Genomic DNA, 21748 nt, shown 5'->3' on the forward strand with positions numbered 1-21748 from the left:
GAGGTCTTTCTTCAAAAAAAAAAAAAAAAAACAACAACCATAATTTTCAAAGTTTATGTTGAATTGAATTTCTACTAATGCAGTCATTAATTTTAACAAACACCAACCTAACCAACTTTAAAAATACACTAATTTCTATATAAATAAATAAAAATAAACCTAGTTCACATCCCTTGTCAAATAATGACCATTTAATAAAGAAAAACACAAGGCTTTTCTAGATGAAAAATGATGTAAACGTAAAAAATAACAAAATTATGATTGAGCAAGTATGAAAAAAAAAAGTGTCGCACTGGTCAATTCTATAAAGATTGAAAATGACAGATTTTCTGAAACGTAGAGGCTAGAAACTTAAAGGAGTATTCTTTAAGTTGCCTCAAACAATCTGTTTTTCCATTTAAATTATATATATAAAAAAAGGCTCGGAAAAGATAGATATAAAAACAATGTAAGAGTGATTTTAAACTGAAACCGTCCCAAATATAACAATAATTTTTTTCTATATAAATATACTAAAATTTGTAAAAAATTATAAATACAGCCAAATAAATATACCTTAGAGTTAGACTTCAATATCTATAGACTCTCACATTATTGATGGTATATTATACAAGTTTATTTGTCGAACATATATTTTAGTATACTTACCATTTAAAAAAAATGTTTTGATTATTTTTTAAAAATTGGTACGTGTTTTTTTTCATAGATTTTTTAAAAATATTTTAATTAGATTAGAATTTGAAAATAATTTTAGATATGATGGGGAAGACCTAATTTGTTGGTTGGATGTTAGAATTTAGTATGAGTAATTGAGTGATTAATTAGGAATAAAATTGCTTTTGATTGAAGGGTTTTCCAATGTGGTGTGTGTGAGTTTAAAGGCAAGCAAAAATCAAATTAAACTAATAACGACGAAACAAAGCTGAGTTGGAAGGTCACGAGTCCCACACCAGAATGGCCGTTACTACGTCGTTTTGAGGTCTTTGGCAGATTGATTAATTAATTAAAAAGAAAGAAAAAAATTAAATACGAAAATAAAGTATTTTCGCGGGAATGGCAATGTTGCAATTTGAAACATACGAAGGGCTTTTCCGTTGGTTACGCACAAAGATGGTTGCTTACATGACTCTAATGGCGTGCGTGTGGGGAGATCACCTATGTAAAAAAGCTAATCAATTCACGATAAACTGTGCATGCCGATTGTGGAGGTACAAGATTTCCAACGAAGATCATTACTATTAAATGGTTTTCAGCAATGTAAGTATATATCCAAAGCTTTTGTTGCTTTTTCACTGCAGAATCTGTTATGTTTTTTGAAATAGTTGAGTTTTTCTTTTCCGGCATGCTCTTTTTCCAACTTTTCGTCTTCTGCATTTTGTGCTTCGGATGCAAATTTTAAGTTCAGTTGAAGTTATGTTATTGTTATTATTGTAAGGCTAAGGCGACTAGAACTGTATTCTATGATTCTATCTGTTATTCTAATTTAAATTTTAGTGTGTTCTGCATTTTATGCTTTGGATGCAATTTCAAGTTCATTTCAAGTTATGTTGTCGTTATTACTGTAAGGTGATCTGACCTATATTCTTTGATTCTATTTCTTATTGTAATATCATTTCCAGATATTAATAGAAAATTACTTGTGTTATCTTTTCTGTTTCTCGTCGTTTCCTGAAAAGTTCGTTGAAAACTTAAAAAACAATCACAAACATACCCGAAAATTTTCGTATCGTTTTGATATTGATATTTCTCAAAATATATGTGTGTGGTTGTACATGTACATGCGTATTTTTCTTCTTCTGTGAAGTTCCAACTTGTAATTATCTGGATAATCTTGAGTACAGCTGAAAAGTGCGTGCCGGAGGCTTGAGCTTATAAAAGTCAGAGATCTTCAATCAAATAAATGAAGATTGGTGAATTGTCTGGTATAATCAAGAATTGTTTCTCAAAGATTCCACAGTCCAATTTTTATTGATTAGGAAAGGGGAATTTGGATTTGGTGACTTTCTTAGTGAGCAATGGAAATCCCAAGGGGTCATGGACAGTGGATTTTCTAAGCACATTTCGATATAAGTATGTCTTCGTGGGATAGTCTTGGGGACGTTGCCGGTGTGGCCCAGCTGACGGGTATCAATGCAGTTCAACTAATTTCAATGATTGTAAAAGCAGCAAACACCGCAAGGATGCACAAGAAGAACTGCAAGCAGTTTGCACAGCATCTCAAGTTGATCGGGAACTTATTGGATCAACTAAAGATCTCAGAGATGAAGAAATATCCTGAGACTCGCGAGCCTCTAGAGCAGCTGGAGGATGCCTTAAGAAAATCATATATTTTGATCAATAGTTGCCAGGATCGTAGCTATCTCTATTTGTTGGCTATGGGATGGAATGTTGTTTATCAATTCAGGAAGGCGCAAAGTGAAATCGATAGATACCTAAGGCTTGTCCCTCTGATTAATCTGGTGGACAATGCTCGAGTCAGAGTAATAATTCACTTTCTCTTGCTGTAATTTTGCCTCTCTCTTTTGTTGGTTTTACAAATTTATTGCTGTTTAATTTGTTTTGTTAACTGACAAATGCATATCGTCAAGTTATTTCCTATTAAAACGAAAAAAGGATCATTTGGTGTCTTCAGTGTGTCTTCAGTACCTATCCTTTTAATATAAATCAGTCTTCTTCTTGGAAGTAAAAGTTAAGAATGGTTCCTAGTAGTTTGATTTGGCGCTTGTGCTTATTAACTCGAATAAGGTCGTTTTTTCTATATTTTTTTTCTCAGGAGAGGCTGGATGATATAGAAAAGCATCAATGTGAGTATACATTTGAGGAGGATGATAGAAGAATCCAAGACGTGATCCTCAAACCAGAATCTATCAAGAACGATGCTTCGACCATATTGAAAAAAACTCTTTCTCGTTCATACCCAAAGTTGGGGCTCCATGATGCGCTTCAAAAGGAAAATGAAAAACTTCAACTTGAGCTGCAAATATCTCAATCTAATATGGATGTTGGGCAATGCCAAATAATTGAACGATTATTTGATATCACAGAAGCCTTATCTGCAAATTATTTTATAGAAAAAGATTTACAAAGAGGCATTCCAACACAACATGACTACAATTATTCTGATACTAATGGTGAGACTACTCATGCGTATGTTGGAAATTTTCACAAGAATAGAGATGGCATTATGACAAGGTAGGTTTGTCTTTGTTTAATGTCACATGTTCTAGCGGTCTTGCATATATTGTTAGGACAAACATAACTCATTGATAAATATTGTCACTTTAGAGATGACTACATGTTATGATAGTAACTCATCCTTTGTTTTTCGTTTCACCCAAAATATTTTATACCACTGGAGATGATGTTTCTTACCTATGTGCTCACGATTTTCTTCCCTTTCATTGATAATGTTGCACATGGGTTGCACTTGCTAGAAGTTTGTTCAATTTATTACCAGAGCACACACCCATACTGAAATTCAGTTGAGGAAATCAAAGAGATATCTTCTATCTTCAATCAAATTACATAATTTGAGTCGTGTTTACCAATTTTAGGTTGTTCATTTAAAATTCAAGAGCCAATCTCCTATCTGGTGCCTATTTTTCATATTTTTGACCTTGTAAACTCTTCTATTTCCATCAAGTTTTGAATGCTTTGATAAGTCAACTAATGTACATTATCTCTGCCAGTGAAATTCTACTTCACGATGTCATTTATTCTTGGCATATTGAATAGCTTGAAAGTCGTTCATATGGTGGATTCTTTTTCTTCTTTTTTCTTTCTACCCTTTCAGAAAGGGATCATCAGTTTCATCAAGACATGATCTGCTATCCAGCAACTGCCAACATGAAGAATGGCATGCTGATTTGTTTGGTTGTTGTTCACAACCTTATCTTTGTACGTTCATCCCACTTTTGGCTTGCCCTTGTGATAGGAGTGAAGAGCATTCTTTCTTTAGTATAAATTGTATAATTCGTTGCGGTGGTGCTTATGTTTTGTTTCTTATTCCAAGTATTTTTGTACATTTACCAGGTATGAAGACATTTTTCTGCCCTTGTTGGACATTGTCAAAGGTTGCTTCTGTTGCTACCAACAGGCATGTGTGTAAGTAATTACTGAATGTCTATTTTAAACTCGGGCAGTCTTCGTAATGATGATTTAGATAACATGATTCAATAGACTGTCGGAGATAATCTCATGATTTGTGGATTTATATGGAACCATCTCACAAAATGTAGAATATCTCAAAGAATGTTCCTCTTGCTTTCATCTTCTCTCAACACCATGGTGATATTAAATAAATTACATGCCTTGTAACATTACAAAGCTCAAAAAAAGAAAGGGGAAAAAAACTTACATTTCCTATGATTATCAGCTTCAGCAGATGCATGTAACGAGTTGATGGCATATTCTTTGGTGTTCTCATGCTGTTGTTACACTTGCTGTTTCCGAAGAAAACTCCGGAGTAAGTTAAATATCAAGGTAACCTAAATTCTAATTTAACTTGTAAATTGGGATTTCCTTCTTCAATTTAACTGTTAAGTCCACACCACCCACCATCCGCCCTTCCATGAAAGAAATAAGAATAGGTTTCAATTTACAAGTTCAACTATTATATGCCTCCTTTGCAAGCTTAGGTGTTATTATCCCATAGAAAGGCCACTGACAAATGATTGCTTCTTGAGCTCATGGCCTAGCAGCCCATAGTTGCTAGCCACAAGTATTAAATTACTTGGATGCTTTGGGTGACTATCATCATGACAGCTCTTCTTATTCTACCCTGTATCTATATATCTATTTGGTGTTAGAGTCTACTTTCTACTCTATATTTATTTGGTGTTAGAGTTTACTTTCTACGACGATGCATTCAACCTCTACATTTTTATATAACATAGTTTGTAACTTGTTCTTTTTAAGGACATATATAAGCTTTTATTTCCAAACCGAATTGATGATGTACATCTTTTGCTTCTTCCTCACCTTCTTTGCAGGGTGGACTTATTGATGATTTTCTTTCTCACTTCTTGTGTTGTTGCTGTGCACTTGTTCAAGAATGGCGGGAAGTTGAAATGCGTTGTGGTATGTATTTACAATTTTTCCATTTCTATTTTTTCGTTTAAAAATTTATTTCGATCTCCAACTCCAACCTTAGACAAAGATTTGTACAAGTTATAACTACTGAACTTTATATTACATTTACCAAATTTACATCTTAACACATAGATTTATATGAAAAATAAGAGCCTATCTGAAATATGTTCACCATACATCCGCTGACATGTGGATGTCCGTATAATATGGAAAGACCTTCATGTTGGTACAAATACTGGTTGAAAGACCTTCCCATATATTTGATTCAAAATATAACTTGCAGGTCCAGAGAACACAAAAACGATCCCTCCACCATTGCAATACATGGAATCTTAAGAGGTAACCCAAAACATATTCTAGTCCCCTTGGAAAGTTGATATACTTGATTAACCTGGACGCTTCCATGTAAATTGTAAAATAAACATTGCTTGGTGTCGTTGTAATTGATTAACCCGGTGTAAGGTTGACCCTCTTTCTTTTCTTCTCTATTCACTGTATATAGCGTTATAAATACTACCCAATAGTGAACATTTCATTGTGTATAAAATAGAAAGAAGCACATGTAGACTGTATACTAGAGGTTCATGGTTCATGGAAAGATTTGAACTCTATATTGTGAATCTTAAGTGTGCAAGGTTTGGTGAATAAAAAGCAAATTACTACTACAATTGTTCCTTTGATTCATGTGAATTGAATTAGCAAGAGCCACATTCATTTGATTCATCTTGCTCAGAGTAGTCTCCCTTCAGACTGCCATAGAGTTTTGTGCAGAAGTAGCAATTGGCTCTACAACTAGGCTGCTCTCTAAAACATGTTTTCAGGAAACTTGCACTTTCTTCACATCAAACTGACCCAAATGAATAACAAGACTTGTACGAATTAGAGTTTACGACACTCAAATCAATTTAGAGAGCTTGATGACAGTTTGAGAATTTTAGTTCTCTTCATTTCATGATGATCAAAATGAGATACATCGAGAACAATTGCTCGACAAAATTGCCTATGAATTCAGATGAAGAATAAATGCAATAACTATAATTGTTCCAATTTCACTACATATGCAGCTAGGCTGAGAAGACAAAGCTTTGAACATAAATTTGCCGCATAGCACAACGTCATGAGCTGAAGAGCAGGGAAAACAAACCTTTTCTTTGTGCTGTTCAGCTACCATATGAAGTTAAAAGCATAACTCTCCAGTATCATGTGCTCATTTTTTTGGGTAGCAGTAATCTGTTACCGTCTCGACTTGTTCCAGAGATCGCTTTAGTCTGTGAGTCTAGCTTTCCGATCATTTTTTTCTTATTACAGAAACAAACCCCGAGTTCTGATCAATAAGCAACAAGATTGAATGAATACCCTGCAGCAAGCTTGACAATAGACTCACTTCACTAGCAAGTTAATGGATCACTGTGTTTGTCTCCTTCATCCTCTCTTGCAGATGATTTCCTAGTTTTAAACTGTGAACAATCTCTTTCAGGTCTACTAGTCTACAACCCGACATCGTTCCAAGTCTTTTTTCTTTCATTAATAGTTTGATTCTAGAAACATCCTCCCATCTCCCAGCTACAGCATAAATATTCAAAAGCAATCGATAGTATGAGTCATTCTTAGGTTCCATGTCAATCAAATATTTTGCTATCTGTTCTCCCAAAGAGACATCCCCCACAAAACGACATGTAGTGAGCAAGTCAATCCATACAACTGATTCTGATGAAAAGTCCTCGTTATCCTCAGGCATGTTCCTTAGTATTTCCACAGCCTGCTCTATCAACCCTACTGCAACGTAAACATTGGCTAAACACCAGTAGTGGCCAAAATTTGGTCTCACAAGAAATACATTGATCATCTCGTCGAAGTAATTCTCAGCGTCTTTCAGCAGTCCTGCTCGGGCACAGGCACATAGAACGCCAATAAATGTAATTTGGTCTGGGAAAACTTTTCGCTTACCTTCATCTTGCTTGAATTTCTTGCCATTGCCAGTTTCCTCATTTATTTCTCTTAATTCGCCAACCATTTCCTCAAACAGCTCAAGTCCATCTTTAGGATTCCCATGTAGAGAATGCCCCAAAATCATTGCATTCCAGGTAACCAAATTTCGAATCATCAACCTGTCGAAAACTCTACGTGCAACCGACACTCTGTGGCATTTGCTATACATGTCAACCAAAGCGGTGTTGATAAATACGCAAAACTTCATCGAAGCACGGTACATAAAACCATGAACCGATCTTCCTTCATTCAGCCTTGCCGACCGACTACAAGCACTAAGAACATTCACCATTGTTGTATTGTTCCCTCTGATTCCCACATTCACCATATTCCTAAACAACTTCATTGCACAGCCCGGATTCCCACCTCTCAAGTACTCACTAATCATCAAATTCCAAGATACAACATTTCTCTCAGGCATTACATCGAACATGTCATGCGCAGTATACAAATCGCCAACTCTTGCATAAGCAGTAACAATTGAGTTCCAAGATACCAAATCCTGTGTGGACATTTCGTCGAACACCTTCCGACCAAGCTCAATATGCTTACAACAGCCATACATATGAATCAAACTATTTCCCAAAACCATCACAGAGTCAACCCCATTCTTGAAAGCCTGTCCATGGCACTTACGCCCAGAAGCCCCACAGCCAAAACTCGCACAAGCGGAAAAAAGTGAAAGAAAAGTGTAGGAATCTGGCCGAAGTCCATTACCAAGCCATTCAAAATACACAAATACAGCCTCTAGAGGAACTGTGCTAAGAGAATAAGCCTTGATTACTCTATTAACACAGAAGGTATTTGGAACTTTGATATGTCTGAAGATCAAAACAGTATAAACGATGTCACCGAACTCCGAGGCCTGCAATAAAACTCTGTTGGCCCAAAAATGGTCGTTAAAAAGACCAGAGGTAATCAAATGGCCATGGAATTGAAATAATTCTCTTACGCTCTGACATGATTGAAGAAGCGAGTGGCTTTGGTTATGTCTAGGAGGATTTGTAGTATCGGGTGAATGAACTGGTTCTGGAAAAGAGGAGAATGGAGAGGAAGATCGATCAACGGATTTGAATGGCAGAGGGAGGGGGAAGTGTGTGAAACGAAAGAGTAGTCGAGTGGAAATCCTTGCCATTCACTTGCGGTACGACATCGATTTACTTTCACTGAATCCTTCTTCTTCTTAGTCTTCTTCCACTTAGTTTCCGCCATTAACGCATATTCGTCGTGGGTTTGCAGGTTAAGAGTTGCCCTATGGAGGCGATGCGATGCCAAATATATTGTTTTAAACGGCGTTTAACGGTGACGACGTACCGAAGAGAAAGTGGTGAAGCAATAGGAGAGATTTATTTTTAATGAAAAAATGCTTATCAAATTTTTTTTCCAAAGTTAGGACGTTCATCCTTTTAACATTGAATTTCCATTTTTATTTTAAGCTCTAATGCTCATTTCAATTACCGAAGAGAGCTCATGCATCTTATACCTATCCTGAATTTTTTCAATCGAACCTCTCTCGACAATATTTAGATCAACATATATATTATTTGAACTAAGAAAAATATAAGAAAGAGGACATATCTTAGTAGAAATGGACAACACTCATGTGTTAGAGGGATATTAGTCTCCCATAAAAGTAGAGTCACACTCCATATGATTCTCATGGTAGATTATAGATAAATATTGTCAATTATGTAGTAAAATTGTTGAGTTTGAAAACTTACCAAACAAAATATTAATCATTAAATTAAGAAATCCATTTTCAAGGTCCAAAACTTTTGTCCAACTTTTTATAAATCAAGAGTTTTGACTATTTTGATTATCTCCCCATGACCATGTCATCTTGCAAAATTATCCTTATTTCTCTATCTTTTTCTTTCAGTGTGGCCAACTTTAACGAAATCAACAATATGTGACGATTTGACCAAATCATCTTCTTCATCTTTACTCCATTTATTACTTTTTGAGGGACAGTAGGCTTGCAAGGTTGAGACCATAGGAGAAAAGAAGAGAAGAAAGCAATTTGTGAGATAGCGATCCAATAAACGAGACCAAAAGAGCCCAAAATGTCCAATATACATGAAAATATAATTTTCTCAATACATTATTTATATATATGATTTTTTAAAAATAGTAAATTTTATCAAATATTTACAACTTCGATTATAATTATTGATATGCTATAGTGATAGTGATAGAAACCATCTAAATTCTGAATTCTATTATAGCTACTTAACAAAATTCCCCTTTAATGAGTTTTTACTATAATAAAAAATATAAACTATTTATACAAGAAAAAAACTAATTATTTTCATTTTGACAATTACTGAATTTTAATTGTAATTTTGTGGGAGGTGCACTTAATGATGGTATAGATAGGATACATACCCTCTAATAGTAATACGGAGTCTTCAGTCTTCGGCTGTGTATTTAAAAAGCCTTTGGAAGAAGAAATCCAGACTGTGGAAAGGTTGAATACAACTCCTTCAAAACCTCTCCACTTTCTTCCGACTTCATTCTAAAATGGTGAGAATAACCAAAGCCCTTCTGAAGGAAGCGACCTCTGGTTTCACCAACACGCTCTCCCAAATCCTTGTCTGCCCCCTCTCCAAACAACCTCTAAGGTCATCATTATTCCTTTTCGATTCCATCATTTTCAGTCATTCTCCTCAATCTGTGGTGCATAATTTGGTTTTATTTTCTGTTTTTTCATTAGGTATTGTGCGGCCTCGAATTCTCTCATCAGCGATACGATTGGTGTTTCTTTCCCTGTAAGTATCACCTTGAATTCTGTAAAAAAAAAATTGTACTCCGCTATAATTCTTCATCTCTGACCATTTTCTGTTTTCATTGTGATTTTCTTTTTCCTTACTAGCTTTCTGGTTCTTCTTTTAGATCATCTAGGGTGCTGTAGCTGGTTTGTTTTATGAAGTATTTCTCAATTTTGCTAGGTTAGGTAGTAAAAATAGTTGTAGGGATCAGCATCTAGTGTTGAAACCTTTGCTTCTTTTTTTTTCTCTCCTGTTGGAATGCCATCAATCCATTATCTAGCACTATGAATGACCGAGCAAGCATAGGGTTCAGGGAGGTATTCGTATCATATGTTATTTACGATTATAGACTAAAGGTTTAGAGTTAGAGATATATATAAACTCTCTAATCTATTGATGCCCCTTTATTATATGATATGAATAAACTGTTCTCTCTTTGCTTAAAGATATAAGTAGCATAATAGTAGTGAACTACATGGATCTGTATGTTGATGGTTGTTATTTACGCTTTCTTGTTTTCTTTATTTGTCTGTTTTATAACACCCCTTGTTTGGGGGAGTTAGGTTATAGGACATCTGTTTGTTGTATGTTGTAATTTTGCATACTGTTGTGTTAGATAAGGGACGGAATTCCTTGTTTGGTGCCGAAGGAAGGAAGAATAATTGAAAATGATGATGCATTGAAAGATGAGGATACTGTTGAGATTACTCGAGAAAAATGAGCACTGTTTAGTTTGGGGGTCGAAGACAGTTTTTATTTCTTGAGCTCAATAATCAGAAGAGATGTCAACATAACGCCACAACACTTCACACTTGTATTTGTAAGTTTCCACTTTAGAATGAATTGAATGGTTTCATTTTCTCAAACTCACTGGTGTTGCCCAATAAAATAGTCAGATTAGACCACTTGTCCACAGTTCTTTCTTAGGGTGATTTGAAATTGTTATGGTGGAAACTAAACAAGAGAATATCCTCTAAAATTTTCTGTTCAAAACTTTTGGGCTTGTGCTGAACTATCTGATGGTGATTTGAAAAGTTGCTGGTTTAACCTACCTTTATTCCTTGTTTTCCGTAACATCAACTCCTTATCCTTTGGGTTTAACACAACATACCACAATCGCAGGTGATTTGATAATTGATAATATTTTTCTTCCATGAGGTGAGAAGAACGGGGAAACAGGCGGTGCCATAGTCACGATAGTTATGGTTATGGCTATTATCGTTATTATTATAGTTTTCTACCTTTACCAATTTACTGTTTTTCAAATTGTATAGTGGGCACCATCTCATTGAGTTCTTGATAGTTAAATGGGGGTTGAAGTGTGAAAAACTCTTTGATGGGTTTGCATTCATGCCATCGCAAAAGGCATCAAAGTTGAGTGGCAATATTCAATTGGCTGAGATTGTTCTCAATTCGGAACCAGTCAAGGTTATGCAATACATTTATATTAATTTTGTGAAACTCTTTTTTTAGTAGAGCTTCGTAACCTGATTTAGGAGACTTCTTGTGTAAAATGACGATGTTCAAGTGTTTGGTTTAGTTGTTAATTTCATTCTTCACCCTTGTTGATGCGAGTGAGAATAAATTATCCCGTCCATTTTAGGTGATCTTGTAATAAGTTGGACACGATATTATTTGAAATTTTTTAGACAATTGTTGTGAAAACAAGTGCATCCTTAGAAGCTAAAATTATGTCTGAGCTTGTATTGCATGAAATTCCTGATTTTGGGAGTTCTGTTTAAACTTATATATGTTATTAAGGGGAGCTATTAGAAATCACAAACCATAACCACCAATGGATTGACTAGACTAGCCATTTTGTCAAGGATGCTAAGGTGAGCTTTAAATTGGCATCATCTTCCATTCTAATTAATTGTAGAAGGTTTGATACCTAAAAAATCTGACTAAAAGTTAAACATGTTTTTCTTGGTATTTGAGAAAAAGTACTAAGAGATGTAGACTTCAAACAAATGGAACCATATAAATTATATAAATATACATGAACAAAAGCAATTTAGGGCATGTTCGGCCCGACGAGTAAATTGACAAACTAAAATTAATTATTGAACTTATTAGTGCCTTAACTTATGACGACTAAACAACTTTGTCTCTAATCCTCAACGCTTGGAGTTTAGGAACCTGGGAAATAGGGTTTATTTGGATTTAATTTTTAAGAAAGAAAAAAAGAAGAGAGAAAAATCACCAAACAAGTAAAATAAAGAAGAAGAAGAAGAGAAAAATCTCCCCACCCTGTTTATCCTATAGATGCATTTAACGAAATTCATACAAAGAGCAGCATATGAAACAGGATAAAGAACAAAAGGGTTGCGAGAAATGCAGAAATAATGTTAACTGGTATTCCAAATTCCCATTCTCAAGAATGTTTGTTCCGAAACAAAACGTATCAATAAAATGAAGATATGTCAAGCAAAATAATATATCAATTGGACAAAAAACTTCAGAACATATAATTAGGTGGGGAGTCCAATCTTCAGAAGTTCCTAATGCCTCATCATCATTCAAAGTTGAAAGATATTTATAGAGCAAAACGCCATGGCAAAGTCTCTGATAAAACAATAATAATAAAAGAAGATGGAAAGAACCTTCAAGATTTAGAACAGCAATTGCAGCTCTAGATACTCACCTTGCACAACGAAACTCAAAACATTTCCCAACTTCTTTTACCAATCACCGTGTTGTTTGTTTGTTCTCTCATTGAAGAGCTCGAAGTTCTCTGACCCCAAAGATATCAAAAAACCAGCTTAGGGGCAGCCATGGGGAAGCAAATCAAAATTCCCCCACATCATTAAGTACATGCCACCATCACCAAAAACCAAAATCACAACAAAAAAAGAATATAAACTTAAGAAACAAAGCATACCAGCCAGCCAACAGCAGCCCACAAAACCAAAAATGCTACCCTCCACCATAAAAGGAACTTCTGTTATAGTCTTTTTTTTTTTCTTTTTCTTAATAATTTTTTAAGTTTAAGTTATAGACTTTTTGTTTTTTCTTTTCTTTTTTTTTTTTTCTTTTTTTGTTTAGAAAAATTGTTCCTCCTCCTCTTCAACTTCAGCTTACCAATTTACTTGGCATCAAGAGAAGAGAATATTCGTCGAGCAAACCATGTCACTACCATCTCCTCATTTAATCTCTACAACCCACATCTAGATTTCATCCAGAAGGACGTGGGGGTTCAGAGCACAAACTTGGTCTAAATCCTCTCAGAAGATGAATGCTCTGAACCCGCCTTGGTATTATTGTCACCGTGGGATGCCTCATCAACATGAACGTCACCCTGTCCACCTTCAGAGACCCTATGATTAATATTCTCTAGTGCAATACCTTTAACACCAGCTGCCAGCATATCCTGCTTGGAACTTCCGGGGCTTAATGGGCTTAGTGGGCCGGAAATATTAGGAACTTGACCAGGTCGAATAATCCATCTATCGTAATCATGTCGCCTCCTTACTGTATCTCCCTAAGAGAATGGAAAAAATAGAAGATTAGATATAGAAGACTTGGAGAAACATGATTTTAAATTTTACCATTGCATTTTAAAATTAACTTTCAGTGTTCTTTTCCCAACCTAGATAAGAAAATAAAATACTCCAAAACCCCTTAATATCTCAATTACAAATAGAGGAAAAGGCTTGGTCCAGGAGCTGATGTTTACTGACCTTTACTTCCACTACTGTAGATGATTGCAATGCATCCAATATGGTTTGAATATTTTCAGTCAGGCGTTGAACCTACAAAAGAGTGTCGGGATGACATATTCTTGAAGAATAAGACCAATATATGCACTCTGGTTCCCAGAATTAACCATATTAACTTCCATTATTAGAAACGTGATTTAGAAATCTAAAAGGAGAAAATGATAACTATCTACGGACAGAATATATTATAGAAGCTACATGACAAAAGTCGTTCTTCACAATTATCTCAGAAAGCATAGAACCCACTGACCTTGCGAGTCACATGCAAGTACTTTTTTATGGAAAAGAACTGCTTTCATCAAGGAGAATGGAAGTGCGAAAGAAAGCCATGAGGGAAAAAAGGAAATAATAGTAAAACCCAGCAAAAGGAAGCAACTACAAAAACTCAAAACGCAATTCCAAGAAAAAAGAAAAAGGGAATACAAGGGCATACAATAAAATCAACCCATAAAGGCATGATGGCCCTCTAAAAGAAGGTACTCTCACTATGCAAAATAACACCTATAACATAGTTACAAAAAGCCTTTGAAATCGAAACCCACACCAAAACATGATAACGAACGAGAGACCAAATATCACTAGAAACCCTCTCCACAACTCTAATAGCCCTACCATTTGGCTCACCAAACAAAACTCACTAAATAGCACACCCCCAGGTAAACCAAAGAAAGGCCCTTCTCTTCACAGGAAGAGTTAAGAAGGGACTCCTCAATCAACACACCATCTCTATGTCAAGCAGCCGTAATGCCAAATGTTTGGAAAAGAAAAAAGAAAAAGCAACCCAAACAGAGCTAGAAAATTCACACCGCCAAAGAATATGCTCCACATTATTGTTAGTGAAGTCAGATTCATATCCCTAGCAATAAATCTACTGAGGATGTTCACCACTACCGTGAAAACAGAATGGGCAGAACCTTGCATAATACTTCAATGGAGGAAAATTTTGGTCTCCTAATTATTAAGATGGATCTAAAGTGAGCATAGCTCAACACTAATTGACAGGTACTCTTTCCCTGAGATTGGAGATTCAAATCCATATACCCACTTGTACTAAAAGAAGGTTAGTTTATCTAACATATGGGTCATCTAAACCCTCCATATTCTCTTAATCAAAGAATTGCTAATGGTTTTCCAAGACTTGTCACCAAGCCAACTGGTCCAAAACCCTTGGGGGTATTTGGAGGAAGAAGTGCAGTTGTTTATCCGGAGAGTTGTTAAGCCTGAGAAATTATTTAGTTGTGGGGCTCACATTGTAAGGAGTTAATATGTCAAAGTAGAAGTTTTTTAGACATGAATCCCACAGTGGGTTTAAGAAGAACTCCTCGTGCTGCCAAACAAGGAGTAGGTTACAACTATACTCCCCCAAATCCTTGGGCCAAACATGCCCTTAATGTCACTCATGATCAAGACAACTTGACACATATGGCCATATCTTGTAAAATCATTGAACGCCTTGAGCAAATCACTCTTAAAAATGTCACTGCCCACTTTTAAATGCATTACCATCAACTATCTAGAATTCTGTGAAGGGACAGTGGATATCTCGAGAAAAAGAGTAGGGTTTTAGACATGGAGCCCACAGTGGGTTTGAGAAAGTGGTAATTAGTTACAAAGACCTGGTTATAAGTAGGAGTTGGGGACGTTGTGGAGAGAGGATCAGATTGGAGATTATGTACTGTGGGACTTGGCATTGTAATTTATCTTTTGATATCGCAATAACAGTAATATATTCTGTTTCTTGTTATTGGGATCCTAACAGACTCATCACATCCCTATGTCAACATTTGAAACTGTATCCTACATCGAACATTTCATTGACATAAAATTCTTGAAAATTAAAACATGCATCTCATATTTAACTAAGGATGTCTGGCAAAGCTTATATTCCACAAAGCCCAAAAAGTGTGGTAACGTGCATGATGAAACATGGTCTTTAAAAGGAAGGAAAAATACCATAACAACCATACAGGGAAGCAACAAGAAACTAACACCTATACTTGATTAATCATAGGATAAAGCTATATAAACCTTCAACATCTCTGTGGCATCAGACAAAAATCTATTCTATGCTGCTAAAAATTGACGTCTTTTCTTGGATTAATTTGAATCTCCATAATAAGAACCCATAATTTAACTGTGGGAGCTATTTCAGTTCCCCACTGATGCTCTCTCTTTTCTTCAATCGTTTGCTGTAATTACTCCTTTTTTTCATGAGATACACTATTGTGACCGTTAATAAATCAAATAAGTCTAGAAGCAAAGACTGTTTGAAAACCAAATCTAATATGTATGGGTAGACATGCGCAAAAGAATTATTTTCTTTTTTATAAAAAATAGTGCCCATTATATATATTTCTGAAAATGGTTTTTTATTAGACAAGAATTTCTTAAAATGTTTTTGGAAGCCACAGAAACCACACAATAAAGTAAAAGGTAATCAAAAGTTCCAAACACAGAGTAGGAAGTAAAGGAAAACATTAAAAAAAAAAACAGTTTTTTTCTAAAAAGAATAACAGAGAAAAACATGCACAGGCAGGGCACAAAGCAGAAAATAACAGTAAAATGAAGATCATCCTGTCATCATCGTCAAGAAAAAATTACTTATACGTCCTTGATGAAATCCTCTAAAAATTCACCTTGCTGAAGCTTGCAATTAATTTAACTGGAACCCATCCTTCTTCATTCATGTTCTGCCTCAAGAAAGTATCCTTTATTAAATTTTCACCACTGCAATTCGCAAATACAAGGTGCAATCACCATTAGAATGTTTTCAAATTTCTAACACTAAACAAGGATGATTGGGAAAAGTTAGAAGCAATCACATTAAATATACCTGAAATAGTATTCTATCTGACTCACTATCATAGCATACAACTGAGGGTCTGGGCCATGAAAAAACATCGCATTTGGTGATATTGGAGCCACAAAAGGTACACCTCTAAGAGCCTCTGGAGGAGGCGGACCAATATACACCACTGGAGGAGCAAAATCTACATACAGATTCAAGCATTAAGCAAGTTCAAATGAGGAAAACTGTGGAACCTCACATAAAAAATGTAGATCCTACCAGGGAAGGGTAGCGGACCACCAATAGCTCTCATTGTTGGAGAAGAAATATAGCCAGTAGTATTAGGAGGTGGAGGTGGAGAAGGTCTAATAAACCTGTGAACCACTCTATGAGGTTGTGCATTGTAATTTCGGTTTGAATTCCAATCTTGATTTCCACGATCGTGATCACGTCTAGAACCATAGTTATGATGATGGGAATTGTCACCCCGTGGATGTGAACCACCACCACGACTCCGATATGAATTGCGTGGTTGTTGATGACCATGATCACTATGTGATTGTGATGATACAAATGTGGTCCTCTGTGTCTGATCCTTTGGAGAATTATTAGGAGCCGTATCAATTACAGGACTTGAAGGTGCAGACTGTTGAGGGAGGCTACTATTATATGAATTACTCGAACCATTACGCCTCATTGATTTCTGGCGCGAAGTTATTGGATGAGTAAGAGTTGAATCAGGATTAGGACTAACATCATTATTACCTTCTTTGTTTGATGATGCGGATGATGAAGTTCCTGTCCCCTATGTGCAAAAGGAAGAAAGAAGGGGAAAAAAGGTAAAGAATGAGCTTGTTTCATATATTTATTAAAAATAAAATACAGGAAAACTCACTAGTACCCGAAAAAGAAACAGTGAAGACCCTCTTTACATTTGTGGTAAACAGAAAAACAACAACTAACTTTAAGCCTCTATCTCGGCTGTCTTTATTTTTCTACCTCAGATAATAAATTTTTTTGTTGTATGAAATTTACAAAAGAAAAATTATATGTCTCCTTATTTGACAAGGACATCATGCAAAGATTGGCCTCGTTGGGTTTTTTTCACAGAAAAGTTCATCCTCTTTCCTTGCTTTTTCCTTTTAAAGAACACAGTTAATTGACCGAAGCAATGGCGACCACAGCTGTTCTATAATATAATAGCAGGATAGAGATATTGAGTCAATAAATTTAGAGTCCCTTTATCGACATATAACTAATAGCAAATATAACGAAAATTCTTATAATCCCCTGGAGCCCGAAATTTTCAGTTCATTTCTTAGCCTGTTTCGTAGGAGTATTGGCATAAAAATATCCCACCACAAACCGGTAAATGTTTCTCAGCCTATCCAAGGAACTCATAAAGCACATCCAATACTGAACAATTTTCATTTTCCCCAAACATAGACTAATTTTAGAAACAAGTTCTTGAATCTATTCATTGATCTATCATCATTTCATTTGAGAAATTGAAAAAAAAATTATAGCTTAATCATGTAGATGGACTACAGCAGTTTAAATATTTTCCTCGCAAAAAACTGAATGTATCCCCTTTCATTTCTTTAGTTCATGTTATTCTTAAAAACCCCAACAACAATATAAAATTGATAGAAAATACCTGCGCGCCAGCAGATCCATCCCCTAAACTTTTAAGTGAATCCGAAGATGATTTAGGAGTACCCTTAGCAGACTCCGATAAAGCGGGCCAAGACACAGCCCCCATGACAGGCCCAGCCTCAGTTCCATTAGCGAGTTTGTTCCACGCTGGCTTCTTTCCAGCATTGGCAGTCGACCCATTCCCACCATCATAACTCTCACCCACTGGCTCTTCAGACGACGAAGAAGAGAAAAACGAAACCGGTTCAACAACAGCAGTCGGAGATGCAGATGACGAAACAACCGCCGCGACATCTATTTCACCACGAACAATCCGTGTCCATGGAGAAGAGGACACTGTACGTCCACCAGAACGACGTGATGATGATTTGGGACTACTCCCACTGCTACTGTTGTTATTCTGTCCAGAATTACGAGGAGAATGATCTGCAATCGATGCCGTCACCGAATCAGCATCCGGTAAATTAGAAGCAGCCATCGTAAATTAGAAACTAGGGTTTTTTCTTTCAGACGGCAGTACCTTGATCGACGGCAAACAGAGCAAATGGAAACCAAAAATTAAGCAAAAAAATCAAGAAAAAACCGTGTTTTTTTCTCGAGATTCAAGAACTATAATGAAGAAACTGAGTTGGAAATTATGAATCAGAAGGATTTGGAAAAGATTTTTAGAAGGATCGGATCGTTGAGAGAAAGAAAAAAAAAAGAAAAAAAAAAGGAAAAAGAGACGTAGGTCTGTTTGAGAGTGGAAGAAGGTTTGTTCTGTTCTCTCTTCTCACTAAGGATGGCTTTGGCAATCGCAAGGGTTAGTTTATGGTTACTTGTAAAATTACAATAATGTCCCTCACTTCCCCGCCTGCGTCAGTATGGGCTTTTCATACGACGGCTCTTTAAATAGCCCATATGGAATTAAATCTTTATTATTTATCTATTATCATTGCACCTTCCTATTTTTCTTTTCACGAATATTTTTTATCCTAATTAAATAATATATATATATAAATAGAATTCTTTAATTATATTTTAATTCACAACTTTTTTATATGTTAAATCAATAAATGGTATGATATTTTTCTTCAAATGCATTTCAAGTGTAAGGGTGTGATATGTTTTAGCCTCATATCCACGATCAAATTCGACACTTACAAAAATAGCAAAAGTTTCACGTGACAAATTTAAATGTGAATAACTCTATTATATTACTTATTACTTGTCATATTTGCTATATTTACAATATGTAAAAAAATATATCATAGTTTTTTTTTTTAAATGTTTTTGTCATCCAATGTAATTTCTAAAATGTTTACCTACATAAGTGAATATAAATGTTTCGATTTTACTTCGCAACAATAAGAAGTTGAACTTGATTAATTGGAGTTGTTATAGCTAAAATTAAGTTGCTCTTATCGAGTAGGTCTGTTTTTAAGAATAGTTTAGGTAAATAAAATGAAACTATTTATAAAATATTGAAAAAAACTTAAATAAACTCCAAAAGTATTTGAGAAATTTTTAAATTTATTTTATTGTCAATGTATCATTTGGTATAAATTGCAACTTATATACAAAACTATATTGGTTAAAATTAAAAGACTAATTTCGTTGTAAAATAGATATGGATTTGTAATTGAGTTTAAGAACGATAGAAATAGATTTTGAAAAAATCTTAATCGTGGAAATAATTGTGTTAGTAATAATATATTTTTATATTAATATACCAACCATTTTCATATGTAAAATTTTGGCCATTACTTTTAATAACAATAAGCCGTTTATATATTTTATTAAGTACAATTTGGAGAACTAATTGGAAGATGGAATGCCAATTAAACTTAATTTAGGTTGACAACTATTTTACTTTATTTTTTAAAATAATTTTTAGAAAAAGCAAAGGTGACCGCAAATATTTTAAAAATCAAAATGCCAATTAGATCTTTAGGGACTTAATGACTATTTTTATAGAAATTTGGTTTATAATTTATGTTTTTAGGGGTGGGCGTGATGATCGTCTAACTACTTTTTTATAAACAAAATTTACCTTCACATCAAATAAAATTGCAACGTGAATTTACAACGTCAGCCCATAGCCATGAATGCCCACTTGGCTAATGAGTCACCTCTCGCCTAGAGGAGTACGAGAGACAATTTTACTAACTTATAAAATTGATATTATTTTAATTATATATATATAATATTGAGCGAGCCTCGAACCACAGGCTAAATCCATCAATGATTACAACGTCGAGAATTACAAAACTTCTTAAAATATATAGCTTTCACTAATATTTAGAATTTAGATTCAATCCAAATATTAATCACACCTAACTCATAAATCATTTGAAGCACAGTATTCCTAAGTCCTGACTCAAACCATTCAAATTACTGTTATAAAAAGACACCTTGACCATTATCAGTGTATGGATGGAATTGATCATCAACTTCATATATAAAATCTATAATAAAGTTTTTAAAAAAAGATTGAACTACACTCATAAGTCATACCCTTAAATCGGGTCTTAAAAGGAAAAGAAAAACGTGCAGTGGTCATTAATTATTATTAATGACACTTCTTAAAAATATTAATAATGCTTGAAGAGCATTAACTACAAACAATTAATTTATTTTGAAGAGCCATAAACAATTAATTGTTTTGTTTAAGCACTATTTATTAATTTTGTATGCATCTGTGTGATTGTTTAAATACGAATAAAAACATATTTTATTCTTATACAAATAAAATTATGCATTACTTTTAATATTACTTTCTAATTAAAATATATAATATGTGTAATGCATGGTCAACATTTGAAACCAATAAAATTAATTGAATAAGAAAGGATTATTTTTGTTGGATAATAAATAAGCACCAACCAATATGTGGAGCAATTGGGAATCTTATACCTTATAATAAACAACTTTGCCCATACAAAAATTCGAAAGGAAATGAAATTAAAAAGAAAAAATAATGACTTAGAAGATTCTTTATATAATGTTACCTTTTCCTTTTCCTTTCTTAATATATATTATTAAATATTTTTCCTTTTATGACTTAAAAAGCCAGTTTTCAGAAATAAAATATATTAATAAAGAATATTTTGATAATAGTAGTTTTTTAAAAATTTATTAGGCTTCAAAAATAGCAAAAAAGTAAAAATAAAAATTGAAATCTCAATTCCTAAAATTAAAAAATACAGTATCAAGTACAGCTACAATTATATTTGCATAAAATTTATGGAGCAATAGTATTGTAGTGCAAGTAGACTCTACTACAAAGCACTTAACAAACATTTCAAGTCTCATCCCACTTGCAAGTGGCAATAAAGAAAGGTCACGTTTTTTGCTTAGTAACAATATTTTTCCGTTAATTTTAACAACAATATAATATTATGACTTGATTCTTTTTAGTTTTTCCTCTAATTTTTCCGTAAAAGCTTCTTCTTTCTTATTTTCATTTTCAATACTATTTTATTTGTAAATAAGACTTTGAGAGAAACTAGACAACGCACATCATTTGTTGGATAATGGTTGTAAAATTCATACAATTAAGTTTTATCTAAATGACCGTGAAATGTGGCCTTGTCTAAGCGGCAATGAAATGTTGGAAGTAAATCTTGTATAGAAAATGAAGACTAGGTGTTGTCCCATGTATTCGATAGGGTTATTGTTTGGATGAAATTATTGAATATTTGATTGGAATAGTAAACCCCACGAAGTTTGAATTAATTGGCAGTGTGTTGGGAGTT

General features: G+C 34.4%; 4 protein-coding genes across 6 annotated transcripts; 2 read left to right on the plus strand and 2 right to left on the minus strand.

Moving 5' to 3' along the window:
- The first annotated feature begins 1061 nt into the window (after positions 1 to 1061).
- LOC101221115 (protein MID1-COMPLEMENTING ACTIVITY 1) lies at positions 1062 to 5756 on the plus strand. 2 transcript variants are annotated; one of them, XR_004217603.1, is made up of 8 exons: positions 1062 to 1257; positions 1842 to 2480; positions 2774 to 3192; positions 3794 to 3897; positions 4033 to 4104; positions 4376 to 4465; positions 4992 to 5079; positions 5375 to 5756. XR_004217603.1 is itself a non-coding variant. In XM_004134973.3 (8 exons), exons 2-8 carry the CDS (start codon positions 2073 to 2075, stop codon positions 5425 to 5427), a joined length of 1251 nt encoding a protein of 416 aa, XP_004135021.1. In that variant the 5' UTR covers positions 1067 to 1257; positions 1842 to 2072; the 3' UTR covers positions 5428 to 5756. The 2 variants fall into 2 exon arrangements, 1 of the variants encoding a protein (XP_004135021.1); XM_004134973.3 differs by having other exon boundaries at positions 1067 to 1257; positions 4376 to 4482.
- A 259-nt stretch (positions 5757 to 6015) lies between these two features.
- Positions 6016 to 8438, minus strand: LOC101220881 (pentatricopeptide repeat-containing protein At3g51320). Its single transcript, XM_004134972.3, has one exon. The coding sequence runs from the start codon at positions 8213 to 8215 to the stop codon at positions 6488 to 6490; it is 1728 nt and encodes a 575-aa protein (XP_004135020.1). The 5' UTR covers positions 8216 to 8438; the 3' UTR covers positions 6016 to 6487.
- A 1064-nt stretch (positions 8439 to 9502) lies between these two features.
- LOC101219142 (UPF0434 protein Ecaj_0131) lies at positions 9503 to 11466 on the plus strand. Of its 2 annotated transcripts, XR_004217604.1 has the most exons (4): positions 9503 to 9701; positions 9794 to 9848; positions 10465 to 10668; positions 10971 to 11466. XR_004217604.1 is itself a non-coding variant. In XM_011659758.2 (3 exons), exons 1-3 carry the CDS (start codon positions 9601 to 9603, stop codon positions 10567 to 10569), a joined length of 261 nt encoding a protein of 86 aa, XP_011658060.1. In that variant the 5' UTR covers positions 9503 to 9600; the 3' UTR covers positions 10570 to 10905. The 2 variants fall into 2 exon arrangements, 1 of the variants encoding a protein (XP_011658060.1); XM_011659758.2 differs by lacking the exon at positions 10971 to 11466 and having other exon boundaries at positions 10465 to 10905.
- Positions 11467 to 12173: 707 nt separating this feature from the next.
- Positions 12174 to 18792, minus strand: LOC101218903 (la-related protein 1C). Its single transcript, XM_004134798.3, has 6 exons — positions 18013 to 18792; positions 16635 to 17160; positions 16401 to 16557; positions 16204 to 16294; positions 13529 to 13600; positions 12174 to 13329 (listed from the first exon to the last, which is right to left on the minus strand). The coding sequence occupies exons 1-6, from the start codon at positions 18487 to 18489 to the stop codon at positions 13063 to 13065; spliced, it is 1590 nt and encodes a 529-aa protein (XP_004134846.1). The 5' UTR covers positions 18490 to 18792; the 3' UTR covers positions 12174 to 13062.
- Positions 18793 to 21748: the final 2956 nt, after the last annotated feature.

Source organism: Cucumis sativus, chromosome 6 (assembly GCF_000004075.3).
Source record: "Cucumis sativus cultivar 9930 chromosome 6, Cucumber_9930_V3, whole genome shotgun sequence".
Taxonomy (NCBI): domain Eukaryota; kingdom Viridiplantae; phylum Streptophyta; class Magnoliopsida; order Cucurbitales; family Cucurbitaceae; genus Cucumis; species Cucumis sativus.